Genomic DNA, 19,579 nt, shown 5'->3' with positions numbered 1-19,579 from the left:
CTTACAATTTATTGCACTCAAAATACTAAGAAATTTGCATTTACCCAAAAAGGATGAATTTAAAAATACAAATTGTGGTAGTAATTAAAATAGTTTTATTATTTAAAATATCTCTTTGTATTTTATTATACAAATAGATATTTGCTATTAATTTTACGACATATTAGATGGATTTTCCTATTTTGTTTACAACGCGGCAATAAAATCAAATTTTTCCAAAAAAACAATTAAGTTCTGCATCTACCTGCTTATTTTTGGGGAAACCCCCACTCCAATTTTTAGCTACCTGAAATCATGATCGATGGTAACCTAAGGACATTTAGGAATGAAACAAATCATTAGTTCTTCAGCAGACATCAGAGAAGCAGTGAAAACTTATTTACATACAAAATGTCTTATTCCAAAGTTACAGTTGAATCATCTTCGAAAAGTGGTAAAAGTGCAATTAGTCATAAATCGGGCGTCAGTTTCGGTGATGCTCTTACGATGTATGATATATGCTATGATGGTAAAACATCAAAATCTACTGAGGTGAAGTCTTTACTGAAGAAAAAAGTACCGACTAAACCGAAAAGTGCAAGTTCTAGTGCCAAGGAAAATAAAAATTCAACGGATCCTAAGAGTAATAAGGATAAGGAAAATGAAGACAAGTCGAGGAAAAGTAGAATTTCAAAACGATTTGTAGAATTATTTGGCGATGATCTGTCCGATGTTGATAAGCCTGAGAAGAAGGACAATATTAGTGAGTTGGGATCGAAGCAGTCAAGAAATCCGAGCAAGGAAAATGAAGTGAAGTCGAGGAAAAGTAGAATTTCAAAACGATTTGTAGATCTATTTGGCGATGATTTGTCCGATATTGCCAAGCCTGAGAAGAAAGACAACAGAAGTGATAGAGACAGTATAATTAAGTTGGGATCGAAACAGCCAATAAATCCAAGCAAAGAAAACGAAGACAAGTCGAGGAAAAGTATAATTTCAAAACGATTTGTAGATCTATTTGGCGATGATCTGTCCGATGTTGATAAGCCTGAGGAGAAGGAAAACAGAAGTGATAAGGACTGTATAAGCAAGTTGGAATCGAGGCAGTCAAGAAATCCAAGCAAAGAAAATGAAGCGAAGTCGAAGAAAAGGACTCACGAATCAGAGACTTCGCCGTTGGAACCGTCTTGCAAAAAACGGATTGGTCAAGGGCTGATAGATATTGACATAAATGTCATGTTTGCCCAGACTGCAGTGAAGATATCGTCTAAAGTCGATAAGAAACTTGACATGAGAAGATCCAAGGAGAAGTCGTCCAGGTCAGGACGCGATAGGCACGAGAAGCACCGTAGTAAAGGTGTCATATATTAAGAACAACACCAATTTTGTGATATATAAATTATAGTTTTTCCTTTCAGTTTGTAATATTATGTTTTGTTTAATTAAATATGATTAATGTGTTTAAATTGTTGTCCGTACTTTTTAGTTGTTTTAAATAAATGATATAAAACTAATTTAATTTGTAATTATTTACGTGATATAATCTTTTTGTACTTCTGTTCCACCAAGATTAGCGATTTCAGGAAATCAGTTTATAACAGACAAAAAACATTTTTTAACGATTTTTTTGCTATTTTAAAAAATAGTTTGCAAATTGGATTCAATTAAAAAAAAAGATGATAAAAGTATATGAAATACGTTAAAAATTTGTTAAATTCTCTAGATTTATTCAATTTAAATAAATTAAACAATTTAATGATATGAAATGTAATTTTCTTTTATAAAAATTAACGCAAGATTTGAATTTGCCACTATTTGTGCAAAGTATTGGAAACCCAAAAAAAAAAACAATTTGACTAAAAACTATTTAATTCAAATCTTGCGTTAATTTTGGGACACCCGTTATTATTTTCAAGATATTCAACATTTTATAATATTCATTTAAATACGTTCATTTTAAAATATACTATTTTTAGTAAATTATGTAAGATTTTAGATATTTTGTAGATTTGTTGAATAAAAATAAATTAGTATACAAAATTTGACAAAAATCATATAACTCAAATTAACCAATTGATTTTTTAAGTAATTTAAACTGATTTTTGGTATTAGTTATTAATTTAAATTATGTAACAAGTTGTAGCAAGTAAATTACAATGTAGGATGTTTATGTGTGCCCGGCGCATCCACCGCAACATTACACAAGCTTTTTGAGTAATGTTCCGGTGTGAGTTGCGGGCAATAACGTTAATATTACTGTTTGCAGAAGGTAAAACTGGAACGGTTAAGCAAAACTGAACGTTATTAAAACAAAAATAATCAGGCAAACTCTTGACCGTCTCTATTGCAACTATGCAATAACGCGCGTTTAATATACAAACAAATTGAAATATTCTCGTGACAAATGTAATTTGAAGCTAACATTCATTAATTGCAATTGCGAATTGCCTATTGTTTCGTTCAACTCCATCAGTATACAGTGGAACCTCGCTTAACGATTAAAATAAATAGTAAGAATAAACGAGCGACGTTTTGAATAACAAGTGAAGATGAGAAGAGAAGTCCCGGATTTGAATATGTTTCACTATACGAGTAAAAATCCGGAAATTTCGGAACGGATTAAACTCGTTAAGTGAGGTTCCACTGTATATGTTTCTGATAAAAGTTTGTTTGAATATTAAGTAAGCTCTCGTCTGCGAAGCTTTCAACAGCTTCTCCACGGTTCGCGAATACTAATTAAATGGAGTAAAAGTGAAACGAAACAAGAGAAAAAGAATCAGAATTAACGCATTCGGACTCATTACACGAGACAGTTAACAATTAGGAGGACGGAATTCATTAAGTAAAGTGCCGATAATTTACTTTTAGAATTTTTTTTTTGTTAATCGGCGTTTTTCAGACCATTAAATTAATCTGATCTGCGAGAGAGAGAAAAAAAACATGGTTTTACGCTGAGTTTAATTTTTATATTCAGGGGTTTAAAACTAATTTAGTTTACAGAGGATTAATTATGATTAATTTTTGTGTTGAAATTGTACAAAAAAAAATGATTTTTTTGTGTTGAAATTGAAAGAAAGAAGGAAATATGAAATGTGCGTTTGTATAAGAATCATTGTGATATTCTTGAAAGCACGCGGCGAGGTGAAAAGGAAGGAAAAACCGATCTGAAGGACCAAAAAAAAACGAGGAAGAAAATGAAAAGAAAAGAGGTCGAGGCGCGGGTAGTGAACGAGGATTAGATTCAATTTTCTTTTGACGAATAGCCAAGATTTCCTGCACCAAATGAGGATTTCCGCCGTATCTTTTCATCGTCCACCAAAAATTGTTGAAATCGACCTGAATTGTCCAACAAATAATTCACATTTTCGACTTACGAACTAGGGTTGTTCGTATGTTGAATTTGTTCGTAAGTCGAGGGAATTTTAAAGTATAATTATTTTAACACACTTTATCATGGTTTTTACTTTTATATATGTTAAATTCACTGCAAAAATTTGAAAATAGATGAAAATAAATAAAATATTTACTAATAAATACTTTTCAATGTAGATGTCACAATAATTTTGTACATCTTCCATTTCTTATAGAAATTATCAATTTTTGTTGAACGATAAATTTGTAACAAGTTAGAGCTTCTAGAATTTTGTTCGTAAGTCGTGTGATTTTATTTGTTTTATTTCAATTTTTATATTTTGAGCATCTCTCACATCCTCGGGAATTCTCCTTTAGCCGAAACGCGGAACTGAATAATGCATGTATTTTTAATGAAAAAGTTCTTTCGCCGAGTTCCTCCGAATTCCCCGACCTGCGGACGTTTTGAACTAGTCCCAGGGACAAAATGAAATGCATTTTCTCGTATCCCATCCAAAAAATAAAAAAGAAAATAAATATAAAAGAAAACATTCCCTCCTTGCAGATTCAATTAAAAATTAAATTAGATACGAGATTGAAAAGTGAAAATTTCGCATTTCTCTTTTTGTCGTCTTTGTTTCGTTTCGCTTCTACATTGCGAAAGTTTATCTCTATCCGAATGGCATTTGAATGATTGGAAAATGTAAAAGAAACGCTTTATTTCGTTTGCTGCGTCGGACTTTCATTTGCTCGGGATATAAATCTTTGGAAGGAATTCGTTGTTCTTGAAATTGCTGCACCAAGTTCTCAATTAAATCGCAAACTATACGCAGAAATCCAATGATGATGATATAAGTTAAATTAATTATATTTGCATGCGAGCAATAATTATGTGGAGTTCTCTCAGACGACGATTTCATGTAAGCGTTAAAGAAGTTTATTAATAATCTTGTAATTAGCAAACATTTCAATTACGAACATTGTTTATTTCTGTTTACAAAGTTTCAGTTTCAATAATAATTTCATATATTTCCTAACAAAATTACTAAATGATTAGTTATATAACTTCAAGAAGCAAATAGAGACAAAAAAACTAGTAACGGTACTTTTATGACAATCTATATTTTACACAATTTTGATATTTTTTGTTTTTGTTTTATTCAAATTTCATTGATTAAGAGATTCATTAAATACAAATTTATTCAAATTTCCAGTATTTCCACATTTACTTAAGTAACTGCCAAATTATAGTTTACATAACCCAAATGTATAAAATGTAGCGATAAATTAAAATAGTAACGCTTCTTTTATGACAGTTTGTGTTTCACTTATAATAATGTTGTTTCTTATTTCATTCAACTTTTTATCAATAATTAAACTTTTTTCTTCTATTATAATCAGAAATTTTGACTAGATGATTAGATTAGTAAATAGAAAATTGCTTTTTGCTGTAATTGCAATTTTTGTCAAAATATTTCTAAAAATAATTTGATTATTAATTTTTTCAATAGTTTATAAGCATAATTTTAATAATCTGTAGTTATTAATTAAAATACTCTTAATTATACTAAACATTTTTAATTATATATTAATTTCAATATATACTTAAAACGTATTTTTCGTATTATGATTTCATTTCTGTATTAATGAAATGCGATGTTTTCAAAGAAACCTAATTAATATTTAAATACGCTCTTAACGAAATTAACTCAATTTACGAAGCGCAAACAAAGCGAGAATTGAATGTAGGCATTTTTTTTTAATTTAGAAATGAATACGCGTTTGCCGATTTGTAAATATTTAATATTAATTAAGAGAAACATTGACAAAAATAAAACAAATTTCAGTCACATTTTCATTCAAGTTTTTTGACTTTGTCTTTCGTTTTTATACGCTTTTTATCTTAATTAGTATAAGAGTTTTAATAATTGTTCCTAAAAATGTTTAATTCTTTGACTTATCAGGTTTTTTTTTTATATAAATTGATAGAAAATTGATTAAAAAAATTAGGACAAAAGTAAATCATAAAAAATATGATTATTTATTAATTTTATTGATAAATAATTAATTACCAAACATACAAAAATTACCAAAACTTCATTAATTTTTTCAACTTACTTGAAATGTTTCATATTTTGATAAAAAAAAATACCAAAGATCAATGTCTAAGTCTAAGAAATCTAAGTTTTATTTATTATTATGAAGGATGAAACAATTTTCACTTGCAACTGTTTTTTTTTATTAAAGTATTGAATAGGTTTATTGCCAATATGATAAGCTGGAAATGGTAAAAACGTGTTTCCATTTCGGTGTAGTAAGAGAAACAAAAAAAAATGAGAAGTAAAGGGATGAGGATGTGGAGGATCTAAGAAAAAGCGAAGAGGGTTTTCGACTTCGGAGTGTTTTGCAAATTACCTTTCCCCATCAATTGTCACACGGAATCGGGTCTGGTCCGATCTTCGTGGATTTCCCTTTTTTTCCCGAAAAGGGCTCCAAAAGGGCAATTTATTATTGTAGCGTAACGGGGCGCAAAACTGGGGTGGACCCCCTTTCTGTCTCACTCGAAATGGAACAACGGTTACGGACAATAAATAAACTCCAATTTCTAATAATCAATCAAACCCGAGATGTTTGGGAATTGAGGGTGTCCTGACAACGCACCATAACTCACACTAAATAGTTTACCGTTCTGTGGTGAGAAATATACGAACTAGTTCCCTTGCAAAGGGTTGTTCGTAAGTCGAATTTGTTCGTAAGTCGTGGGAATTAAAAAAAAACAATATACTTATCTTACCACACTTTATCATAGTTCTTAATTTTTTATATGTTAAATTCCGTACTTTTCTGTATTACTTTTGGAAAAATAGATTAAAATAAACAAAATACTTAATGAAAAACGACAAAAGAAACAAATGAAAGAAATTATCAATTTTTGTTTGGACAGTTATTTTTTTTATCATTATATATCTTGTAACAAGTTAGAGCTTTTAGAATTTTGTTCATAAGTCCGGGAGTTCGTAAATCGGAGGATAGCTGTATATGTATATGAAGATTGGCGCATATAAATATAGGATACACTAGCCTATAATCATCGAATTTATTAAATTGAAATATTTAAAAATTTCATTTTTATTTTCAGCTTCAATTTTTCTAATAATGAAACAACATGTATTAGAATAATTAGTATCTGCATAAAGACACTTTCTTTTAAAAATTTACAAAAAAAGTTTTATTGAAAATATTTCATCTTTTAATGTTAATATACATCACAGCAATGTTTCTCGACCTGTTTGTAATTGTAGTCAATTGTTTACATACATTTTGTTTTACTATTTGACATCAGGTGACAGCTGTCATCTTGAAACCATATCCCTATTTGACGTAAGGTGACAGCTGTCATCTCGAAAACATATCCCTATTTGACGTAAGGTGACAGCTGTCATCTCGAGACCATATCCCAATGACGCATGACTACTACTCCATCTGTTGGTTTCTTGCAGCTGCACTATGAGATAGTCTCATGTTATGTTATAAACATTATAAAACTTGACTATAAAAAAGGTAGAGAATAAAATTAGTAGTGCTTTTGGGTTTGCCATGCGAGAAAATTTTTCGTGGACGCCTATAGACTGAGTGAAAAGTCAAATATCTTGCAAACTTAAACTTTTCTTATACATTTTGAATAACTTTTAAACAGTTCATAACAATTGTTAGAAATGTGTCACGTAATTTATTTTGTAAAGTATTCGTAAATTATGCCATAATATCACGTATTATTCTAAATTGCTTCAAGAATGATTAAAATATGTATAAGAAATGTGTTGACGTTTAAATTAAGGTTATATTCAGTCAAAATCAGTGGCGTGCATAACAATAAAACTGTTATTCATAATTTATGAACGGTGGATTTCTGATGGCAATAGATTTAGGTAATTGCATTTTAGTATCCAAGAAGTGTATTGTTGTAACGCCATCTATTTTTTTATATAAACTTTAATGAAACTATCGAAAAATTTTTCTTCCAATAAAACCAAAACTTCCTTCTTCAACTCAAATAATCAAAATAAGCAACTTCTTCTACTGAAACTAAAAAATAACTATTAAACCAAACTTAAACTAACTTCTATAAAATATATACATAGGAGAGATACGACAAGACAGGTAAAAACAAGAAAGTTTACGAATCGAACATAAAAATTTAACGTATTTTTGAACGAAGTCCCAGCGGTTCAGTACATAGGTTTTTGGAGAGACCTCGGAAGGGTGTAAGTTAGAAACATTAACAAATTTAAATCATACGTAGGCATTGGTTGTATTGTTGTAACGCCATCTATTGGGTTACATAAACTTTAAAGAAACTATCGAAAAATTGATTATTTATAAGAGAAAATACAAATAATCAAACATAATTTATGAAAAAGTAATATTGCTATATTAATGTAGCTTCCTTCTTCTCCTTTCCCCTTTCTTCATTTGGCTTCCGCATTACGCGCCAATAAGCCAGCCACTGTCTGTTCATTCAAAGCACAAAAACCAAAAGAACACTTATTCTTCAAAAATTCTTCTTCCGCCCAAATAATCAAAATAAGCAACTTCTTCTAACGAAACTAAAAAATAACTATTAAACCAAACTTAAACTAACTTCTATAAAATATATACATAGGAGAGATGCGGCAAGACAAGTAAAAACAAGAAAGGTTACGTGTCGAACATAAAAATTTAACGTATTTTTGAACGAAGTACATAGGTTCTTGGAGAGACCTCGTAAGGGTGTAAGTTAGAAACATTAACAAATTTAAATCATACGTAGGCATTGGTTGTATTATTGTAACGCCATCTATTGGGTTACATAAACTTTAAAGAAACTATCAAAAAATTGATTATTTATAAGAGAAAATACAAATAATCAAACAATGCAGTTTCTTCTTCTTCATCTTCCTTCCCCATCTTCATTTGGTTCCGCATTAGGCGCCAATAAGCCAGTCCCTGTCTGTGTTCTTCGGATTCTTCGGATTTCCTCTTCCGTCCAAATAGTTAAGGCAGCCAGCTTCTTCCAATTACACCAAAAATTTCCCTCTTCAAAACAAATAATCAAAAAACAATGCAGCTGAATATAATGATTAATTGCAACGCCATCTTTTGGTACGTTATACAAACTATTAGATTACAAAATATAATATTTTATGGATAAAATTGGAACAACAAATGTATAGCTATTATTAGTTAATTATAATATGTAAAAATTTGATGATTATAGCAACAACATGAAAATGCATGATGTTGTTGAATGAATATTAATGGAAGTGAGATTTGTCACAGATGCCGCTTTGTGGTGCATGCACGTAGCATGCAATTAGTCCTTTCTTTATTGCCTTTGGGTCGCAAAAGCGAGTGCACTGTTTATAGCCTCCATCAACTTGGCTTCAGCTCTAAATTGAGTGAACCTCAACCGTGATGGCCGGTTTTTAACGTGGTAATTAAGTTGTCCGCTTCAACGCTCCGACGAGAAAAGAGTAAATAATAGCGAGTTGCATGTTGCAACCGTATCATGGTAGTGCGTTCAAACCAGTGGCGTACTCGCAATTCATCCAGGACAATGTATAAACCCTAACTTTCTCAGCTGCGGTTAATACGGATCCACCGCACTGCTGAATGTTTGCTATATACACTTTAAGTTCATTGCTTCAAATTTTCTCTTTCGGTGTATTAACAAACAATATTATTGTGTTATTTGCTATAATACTTAAGAAAATTATATAGTATCATGTTTATTACATAACTCAATACGATGAAAAGAGGAAATTGAAGCGAACTAAAGTAGAACAAACTAAAATTTTATAATTATAAATTTTGATACTTAACACTCGTTAAATTTAACATATATTTATTTATAGAAGATTGTACAGAATGTAGTGAATACTAGTATTTTATATATTCATACATTTTTACATTTAAAACTCATAAAATTAGTAACAAAATATACAAAACACAATTTGCAAATAAGTTAATTAAAAAAGTGACAAATTAGAATGTTTCATTTTCTTCCACATTCAGACATTTGTGTACTTAATACTCATCAATTTCATTGTCTTAAAGTTTTATATATTTGTGTACTTAAAACTCATCTATTAAACAGAGTTTATCAACAACTTCATTAAAAAAATGACAAATTAGGTAGTCATAAAAGAAGCGTTACTATTTGATGTTTTTGTACAATTCATTCATTTCTTTTAAAGTATATTTTGAATATGTTATTTGTGCGAAATAATTTTGGATGCAGTAATCAAAGTATTTTTTTTGATTAAAGTCACTATTGATTTGAGATATATAGTAAAAAGTATTTTGCGCCCTATATCTGTTCTATTGCGCTCCCCTATGTGAACGAGTGTGTCGCTTGTCTCCTCGGGGGTGAATTGCCGATGCCATGACCTGGATAACAGGATTACAACATTACTTGCAGTGCAACATTTCAGCGCCAGCAACTAAAGGTGTATATAGAAAAAAAAAAGAATCTATCGACAACTTTTCACTTTGATGCATCTTTCGCTACAACATTTATACAAACATCTCGTAGATCTTTCTGAATTATGACATCGCATGCATGCTTCCTACCTACTGGAATTTATTACAAATTGGTTGCGTTCCTCTGAATTGATTTATGCCAGACGCGAATTCAATCTTCAGGCGAAATGCATAGATGTAACAACATAAAAACAGGTCCTGTTTTTTTTTTATAGTCGTAGTTTAGATTGAGTTGTGTGTACCGTGTAGTTTTGTTAATCTAACAATTCAATTACGTGGTCCTGCTTAGAGGGATGAAAACAGATTTGCGAGAGCTTTTTGCTACATTACTTCAAGAAACTTTCTGGGATAAGTCACAATTTCGGATTAGTTTCTCACCAAGTTTTACACATTACACTCATATAAAACTAATAGATTTTTTTTTATGTAATTTCATACAAATTTTTATTAATTTAGAAAAAACTTGCTTTCTTAACATGTATGTTTGGCCGTTCTAGAAATTCCTGGATAATTTACTTGCTGACAGTGTTCCACCAAAATAAAAAACAACGTTTGTTTACAGCTCGAAAACTTAATTGGCTTGTAAATTTTAATGTCTTAATCAAAGCTTTTACATGATAAATTTAACTGCGAATATAATTATATAAATGCATTATATTTTCTACATAATGAATATTACTGCATGTAAATATTAAGATTTTTACTATATTAAATATTATATTTTACGTTCAAAACATTTGTTTACAACTCACAAAATTAATTCGCTTTTAATTTTAATGTAAAAAAATAATAAACGTTGCTAAATTTTAATTGGGAGTACAGCAATGCCTCGCATAGTCCGGATTTACTATAGTACGGTTTGAAAAGTTCAAAAAAATCTAAATTATAATTGAATAAAATACAAATCTCGATTAGTCCGGTTTCAAAGAGTGCGATATATTTCTGTAAAATTAAATAATTGCAATCATTAAAATTTTGTTAATTAATTAATTTCTCACTTAATCAGTTCTATTGTAAAGAAATATGAAGAATATTTAGTGTAGTCAACCTTTTTTTTTCAATAGTTAAGAACATCTTCAACTTTTCCACAAAATACGTTTTTTTACTACTGAAAAAGTGAATTGGATTTTAATTTGGAACTTTTCACATTAACACAAATCGTAGTTGATTATAAATAATAAATGTAATTAGGAATATAATTAATTAAAAGTAATTGACATATTCGATTAATTTGAATAAAATCAGTGAAAATACTGATGATTTATACAGTAATTATATCTAAAATTAACAAAAAAAAATCATAAAGAAATTTCTGTTTTTTTTTTTGTTAATTTATTAATTTCTCGTGTATTATTTGAATAGTTGTTACTAATATTCACTGAATTGTTTATTATATGTAAATTAAAAACGTACTTTAATTATATGTGTATTTATGTAAGCGAAATTATGCAGTGGAAATGTTTTAACCGATAAATTGCAAACAGTGAAATTGCAAATTTCGTCGGACGTTCGTGAAAATATGGATTAGTGTTTTTGCCCAACAGTAAAGTTAACAATCATGCGGGTATTATCTTTCAATCACATCAAATATTTACTTGCAAATTAACCGTGTACGTTTGCGTGCAAATAAATGAATTTATATGTACAGTAAATAGAAATAATTAATTATTTGCAATTCCAATTTGACCTTGATTAGAAGAAAGAAATAACGATTTTTTTTTTATTGTAATTGCAAATTTTTTACAAAATTATTTTATATTTTTTATATTAATTGATTATTATTAATTTTATGTTCAATTTAGAATTAGCTTAACAAATAAGTACTTCGGATGGGTCAGAGTGACCCACCTGACATTTGTTTTTATTCGTATTCTATTGTAATTTAATTGTGGGGTCATTTTGACCTATTGATGGTACTTGTGTTTCATTTATTTGTCCGTATTAGTTACGGGTTAAATATAAATTGTCATAAAAGAAGTGTTACTAAATAATATTGAAATAACATTGAAATGAAATAAGATTAATCACATTTCCTTTCATTAATACTTAAATTAAGTTTACTAATTGTGTTTTTAATAAGTAATCTTGGTTCAATTATAATTTTCATAAAAATATTGCTCATTGTTCAATTTACTCATTTACTTTTATTTGCTAATTTGGAATTAGCTTAACCCATAAGTACTAAGGATGGGTCAGAGTGACCCCTGACGTTTGTTTTTATTCGCATTCTATTGTAATTTAATTGTGGGGTCATTTTGACCTATTGCTGGTACTTGCGTTTCATTTATTTGTCCGTAGTAGTTACGGGTTAAATATAAATTGTCATAAAAGAAGTGTTACTATATAATATTGAAATAACATTGAAATTAAATAAGACTAATCACATTTTCTTTCATTAATACTTGAATTAAGCTTATTAATTATGTTTTTAATAAGTAATCTTGCTTAAATTATAATTTTCATAAAAATATTGGAAAAGAAATTAGTAACGTTTCTTTTATGACACTTGTTTTAAATAAATATCAAATATTTTGAATCAATTTTTTTTATAAAATCCTTAAGAATTACCGAAGAATACATTTTGCGCGAGAAAACGTCTAAAATCCAATAAGCCAATGCAATAAACGGAATGGAAATATCGGGACGCAAAGTGCGGTTTGGGACGGTTAGTCTCGAGAGGATAAAGAAAGGAAGCTAATGTTTGCTTTAACCGAAGAGTGGAGTTCTTTTTTTTGCTCTTTCGTCTTATGCAAGGAAAACTAGATTTGCTGTAAGGTGTTCAAATCAAATATGTTCAAGAATTGGCTTCTGAATTTGGTTTCATTAATGTAAACTCATTCGATTTACTTGTTACTATCCGCTTTGGTAAATTATTGATCAATACTATAGCATACTAAATTACTCATCTATTCTGTCATGGAATGCCATCAGTTTGAAGCTTTATCTATTTATGAACAATCCGTAATTGCTTAATCGAATATTGGCAAAGTTTAAAGTTATGTAATCAATTTTTAATACATAAAATGTAAAAGAAAGATTTTGCTATATAATTTGCTAAATGAAATTTTGTAAATAATTGAAATTTATTCAACGAAAAATGAAAACAAAATGTTGTTAACTGATGTATTTCGAAATATTGAATAATTTTTCAGTTATGTAATTGCAAGAAACAATTAAAAGCAGAATAAATTGTAACGTAATGGTATATCAAATTATGTGATTTCAGAAGTTATAGATTTCGATTGAATCGTTAATTATTCAAAAGTCTAGAAGTGGAAAAGAAAAACGCGGCTCCGAATGGAAATAGAAATATTTATGTATTATTCAACCTTGACAATGGTCTGTGCCATTAATAAATCTCTTACCCCCAGCGTTTCGACCACAAACAAACGGAAAAAAAATACACACACGAAGAAATTACGCTCTTCTGTTTCGAAAACATTTATTACCCGAACTTTCCTCGACTCCATTTATTACATGTTATATAATTTCGCGTCTCCTTTATGGCTGCGGTGAACATATTTTTGTTTCGTCGTTGTCGTCCTTTGTTGCATCCTGTACGAAGAGTTAACATCTCCTGCAAGACATTCCCCAAAGTCTAACTAAAGCTGCGCAAGTTGCTCGGCAAAATTGGCGCATATAAATCATACATTCGGTTTCGTAATGAACTTGCAGCAGCAGCAGCAGCGCTTAGTTGTGGAGAGTAGCCTTTCCGGAAGTACGAACTTCTAATACAGTTCAAACTGGTACATTTCGCAAACATTGTAATATATGTTTCCCTTCTTGGTGGAAACAATTCGTTTACATAGAACTTAGCGTTAATGGTGTTGTATTTAAGAATGTAATTGCATTGCTTTGCAATGGGAATGAACCGAGGGAATGGGAGAGAAACACTTGTTAGAATGGAACGGGGGAGAAATGTATTGCACACGATTTCCACTCAAAAACGAGATAAGACACAAGGTTATGTGAGTCTAGCGGTTGCAGGGGGTAGAGTAAATGACCTGGAAATATGTTTGAGCCAAGATTATGCAGCTAGCGGCTCTCAGGACTCCTTGGGAAATCTTGCTTCGTTCTTGCTACCGAACGAAATAAGTAAACAAGTCCCATTTAATCCGCTTTGCAGCAATTCCTGCGCTTCGCATCTATTGTTATAACAAATAACTGTAAACCCACACACAGAAATAATTTAATTTTCATCCCTTATTCATAAACGTTTGTTTTCTTTCCGCTTTTTAATTCTTATTATTTAACTCTTTGCGACCACATTTTCAACTTTATTTTTTGCTGTGTATAATTATGTAACACAAGTGGCAGAGGTAACGTCGAAGCTTTTACGCTTCCGTCTGAAAAAGACTAGGGCGAATATATCCGCCGCAAAAATGAAGAAACTTACTTTGAAATTAAAAAAACAAGTAAAAATCTATTGTTTTGAAACATGTTAAATTATGATTTATTATTAAGACTGTAACTTTATTTTGCGATTATTTAGACAAAATTTTTGACTTGACCAATTTTCGAAAATCAACAAATCTAAAGAAATTATATTTATGTTAAGTGGAGCACTTAAGAGGATTTATCTTTTTTTTTAAAGAAGTTTCAAAATTGAAGTAAAAGTGACTTTACAAATTGAAAATGAAATATTTCAATTAATTTTCCATAATAATAATTGTTACAAATAGAGAAGGACGTCGAGAGTCCGAGTCGAAGCAACACTAACTAATTAACAGTGTTTAAAGGACTCCAGAGGAAGTCGTGACAAGGGGCGCAGCTGTGCGAGGCGATTTCAATCACGCTTTAAGGGATTAAAGGGTGCGTTTCGTGCCCCGGAGATTCGGGGGATTTATTTACGTTCGTACAGTTGATAGCGGCGCGCTATTTGCATAACAAGAATTGTCCGCAAAACCCCAATTATCGATTGTTCTCTTTGCGTTCGATGCTGAAACGGAGAAAAACGGTCGTCGGTAATTGACGAGCTAAGCCAATTATTCCGGCGGAAGGGCCCGAGCCTATTTCCAGCAATTAAAAAACTCACCCTGTTCCAAACAATTTGTCTGTGAAACGCGATTACTTCGAATTACCCAACTCCTTATTTCTCTTCCCGTTTTGTTTTTCGCGTATTTTTTTTTTGTTTTTCCCCCTTTTGTTTTCATTTCCCCACAGCGTCCTCGCAGTTTCGTCTCTCCTTAGGGATTTACTTTGCCTTTCCTTTTTCCTTATTCGCATTTCATTTAATCCCTCACTTCTTGTCGTTTTCAGTTATTACGAAAATGAATCAACTCAGCTACATTATTTTAAAGTTTATTATACAATTCTGAAGAAACATAACACTTTTGATTTTATACCAAAGTTTGAGTTACTTACTTACACTTCATTTTATTTCAGATTCCCTTCAAAATAAATAATCTGTGAAATCTCTATTAAAGTACAGCAATTCTTCGCTTATTGAATAAGTTTAAAATCAATTTATAATATCGTTTTTTTAATTAAAAAGTGCATCTTTTTTATTTTGACTTTTTTCATACTTTTTTGTGTCAAATTTTGTATAAATATTTATTTTAGACATTTAATGCCAATAATTTTTAAGTGATTTAATAATGACTATTTAAAATTTGTAGGTATTTCATTAATTGTGATTAACGTGATGTAATTAGTTTAAACTCAATTAAAAGCTACTTGGTTGTTATGGACGCTCTTTAGTTGCTAAGGATGCCGTACGGTTGCTATGAACGCTCTTTAGTTGCTAAGGACGCCGTACGGTTGTATAAATATTTATTTTAGACATTTAATGCCAATAATTTATAATTCATTTAGTAATGACTATTTAAAATTTGTAGGTATTTCATTAATTGTGATTAACGTGATGTAATTAGTTTAACCTCAATTAAAAACTATTTGGTTGCTAAGGACGCCGTACGATTGCTATGGACGCTCTTTAGTTGCTAAGGACGACGTACAGTTGCTATGGACGCTCTTTAGTTGCTAAGGACGCCGTACTGTTGTTATGGACGCTCTTTAGTTGCTAAGGACTCCGCATGATTGCTTAATTAAACAAATATAATAAAGCAAATATAAAATCGATTAAATTGTTGTAATAGAAGAAATAAAAATAAACAGTTCACTTATAAACGTTCAAAAAATATAAATATATTTTTTAAGAATTGTATTTATGAACAAATGCGATTTGTATACTTGAAATAATTGGATTTTAAAAGGGACACGAAAAACCCAGACGTCAACACAATATTGTCAGATCAAACAACGCCGTCTTTATATATATATGTATATGTATGTATATAAATATAAATAAGTGAAACACTTTGATCTTTTCAATATTCAGAATTTCACAGCGGATGAATCCCGCATTGTAGATTTTCTCTTTCAATTGCAATGAAAGCATTTATATCAGCAAACACGAACCGGAATAGATGGATGGATGGATGAAATGTACAGCCCCGAAAAGCGCTGCGGAAAAATAACCCGGATTTATGATTACGTGGACGAAATGACGACGGTTTTCCGCAACAATTAGGGATCAAAATCGTATTTTTTTTTTGTATATTTAGACGAATTTCACCGCAAATATACCATTATTATTATTACATCGTGATCGTTCTCTTTCCTCCTCGGGCAGAGGAAATTGAGGAAAGGAATACTTCGCACGTACGTGGGCGATGACATTTATTACGTTGACAACTTAATTGAACTTTCAAATTGGAATTGCCTCAACGATCCTTTAATTCTATATAAATTATAATTGTATCTGAAGAAGTAATTTGAGACGCATCTTTTGATCTATTGCTGTTAAGTAATGTTATGTAATTATCAAATATATTACGATTTTTCTAATTTTTTTTCACGTCTTCACGTTTTATTTAATTACTCCATAATTCCACGTACTCATTACTCCAACACTTATGCACAATGAAGACAAAACTGTAGCCTTTCCAATAAACCTATATCCAAATGTCTCATATTTTCTAATTTTCTGTAATAAGATTTCAAATTTAAGCAGTGATTTTTTTTAGTTAGTATTAGTCTTAGTGCCTAGCAACTGCAATCTTTACATAGAAGTTATTAATAATGTTCTAGTGAATAATAAAGTGTTTATTATCATAAAAAACTCCAACTTCACCTGAAGCATTCAGCATTCCTGAAAAACTCCACTAGGACTCCACAAAGTCATAACTCAAGCCCAGAGATATTTGTAGAATATTGATCAATTTTAGATTATTAGCTTAATTAAGATATTTCGCTCAACCTTCATTCAATAAATTGTATTGAAACATTAAATTCTGTAAAATATAGGTTTTATGGTTGTAAACTTTATTACTTTTCGCATGACCTAAAAATGAATGAAATGAAAGAAAACACGAGGACAATAAAATAAACTACAACACAGAAGAAACACTTTGCTCATTTTTCTCTAGTGCTGCATTGTGTGAGGAATATGTCAAGAGTTTCATTTTACGACCCTGTTTTGCTAGAATCTAATACTGTCGTAAAATAATAAGCCTTTTTCTCTTAAAAACATCCAAACTTTTGTATTATTATTATATAAATATTACATAAAATTAGAAATAAATAAATTTTTTTCTAGTGTTTTTCACTTTAATTTTCATGTCTTCACTTAATATTCATTATCACAGAAATCTTTAATTCTTATAAAGTAACAATTGTTTTATTCTTAGTTATTACATTATATAAAACTAAGTAAAAAGTAAATCAAAATTCTATTTAGATTTGAGTTATTATTCTTTGAAAAGATGACGAAGTTTGCAAAGTGTGTGGTGGTATCAAATGAGAGACGTAGAAGGCGAAAAATATTGCAGATTTGCTTTATATCTTGTAAATGAAATCATGAATGCGTCGCTTAAATATTTGCAGTTTGTAACAAAAGCGAAGGAACAAAAGGGCTCCTGGCTCTGAATACATAGTGGTGCCGGTTTCTCTCTTTTACTCTCACTGCCATAATTATTTTCGTGCTTTGCGTAGATTTTATTTACACGTAAAGTAACTGTTTTGAATTGTAAATCATCCGATAAGGGCTCCCAACCCCGACGAAAGAAATGCCCCCTAATAAATCACGACACCCGAGCCACTCCTTCGCGTTTATGAAAGGACGAATAAAGTAAAAGAATACATATTTAATGTTAAGGAAACAGAGCAGAGAAAACAGCAAGAAATGGAACTAATTCATAATTAATCAGGAATAACAAACTCTGGTATCTTTAATTGCATAATTTTGATTATTTATTAACAATCAACGAGAATAAAAATTCATTATTCTATTTGACTTCGAATCATAGGAAAATATACCTGATAAGCAGTTTCCGCTGCAGCTGAACTTTTGCCAGCTAGCGAAACTCAAACTAATGAACGTTCGATTTATTACTAAACCTCACACTCTTCTCCTTCAACGTAAAAACAAGAGCAATCAATAAGTATATAATATAGTTTGCATAACATCGCATTAACATATTTTAATGATTAGAGAGAAAGAAAACGCCACGTCGACTATATCCGAATTAATTTTAATACTCGAGAGTGGAATACAAAAAAAAACTGGTAAGAAAGAAAACGCAAGCTGTTCTCTGAAAGTAATTGAGACTTGACTTTTGTTTCATGGATCAAGTCTGCACTTCTTATTTGTCTCCGCACACGTTCCTCATTTATTTTCTCTCTGTTTGTACTTTTTTTTATTACTAAATCCTTCTTTTGTTGTTGTTGTTTTTGTTGTTTTTTTCATTGTCTTATTGCGTTTTCTTTATTGCATGCAAATTTCAATTACAAAGTGTAGAATAATAGGAGGGGAAATAATTGCGCTCGAGTATTATTATATTGTGTCGCCGCCGCCTTTAAGCCGTGTTTATAAAGCGGAACCATTAAATTTAATTGCGACTCACTCGAAGGTTTAATTTTAATGAAATTATGTAACGACGGTCGCGAAAGTGGATGATCTCTGCTTGGATCAACGGATCGAATCGCAGTTTATATCCAATTACTATATATATATATTTATATTCTGCAACTTGAGTTGAGATGTTTTCAGTTTCTGAATTTGAGGATTTCCAAGAGATTGTAGTATATTTTATTCCTTATAGATTTTACTCCTAATTGAAGGTACAGTACAATTTTGTAAATGGATAAAACAACTTTTAAATTGTTGTCTTCTATAATTGTCTTTTATAAGATGAATTAATTTCAATATGATTTTCAATATCAAGTGATAATATTTATAATTAGATATAGACTTAAACTAATTACACCTATAAGTATATAGTGTAAGCCTAATAGTACTTAGATTTAATATATTTATGAGAAAAACGTAATCTATTTATAAATTTATATTCTGCAACTTGAGTTGAGATGTTTTCAGTTTCTGAATTTGAAGATTTCCAAGATTTTAAATATTTAGTTTCAAATGGAAAGCATTGGTTGTAGTATATTTTATTCCTTATAGATTTTACTCCTAATTGAAGGTACAGTTCAATTTTGTAAATAGATAAAAAAAGTTTTAAATTGTTGTCTTCTATAATTGTCTTTTATAAGATGAATGAATTTCATGAATTGAGATGTTTTCAGTTTTTGAATTTGGGGATTTTCAAGATTTTAAACATTTAGTTTCAAATGGAAAGCATTGGTTGTAGTATATTTTATTCCTTATAGATTTTACTCCTAATTGAAGGTACAGTACAATTTTGTAAATGGATAAAACAACTTTTAA

The 19,579-nt window shown here is 30.1% G+C and overlaps 1 protein-coding gene across 1 annotated transcript; it reads left to right on the top strand.

The window, feature by feature from the left end:
• The first annotated feature begins 390 nt into the window (after positions 1-390).
• Positions 391-1,350, top strand: LOC108561542 (serine/arginine repetitive matrix protein 5-like). Its single transcript, XM_017919526.1, has one exon. It carries the CDS (start codon positions 391-393, stop codon positions 1,348-1,350), a length of 960 nt encoding a protein of 319 aa, XP_017775015.1.
• Positions 1,351-19,579: the final 18,229 nt, after the last annotated feature.

The sequence above is a fragment of the Nicrophorus vespilloides genome, unplaced genomic scaffold, assembly GCF_001412225.1.
Source record: "Nicrophorus vespilloides isolate i.1.1-1 unplaced genomic scaffold, Nicve_v1.0, whole genome shotgun sequence".
Lineage (NCBI taxonomy): Eukaryota > Metazoa > Arthropoda > Insecta > Coleoptera > Silphidae > Nicrophorus > Nicrophorus vespilloides.
This window is presented reverse-complemented; position numbering and strand designations above follow the sequence as displayed.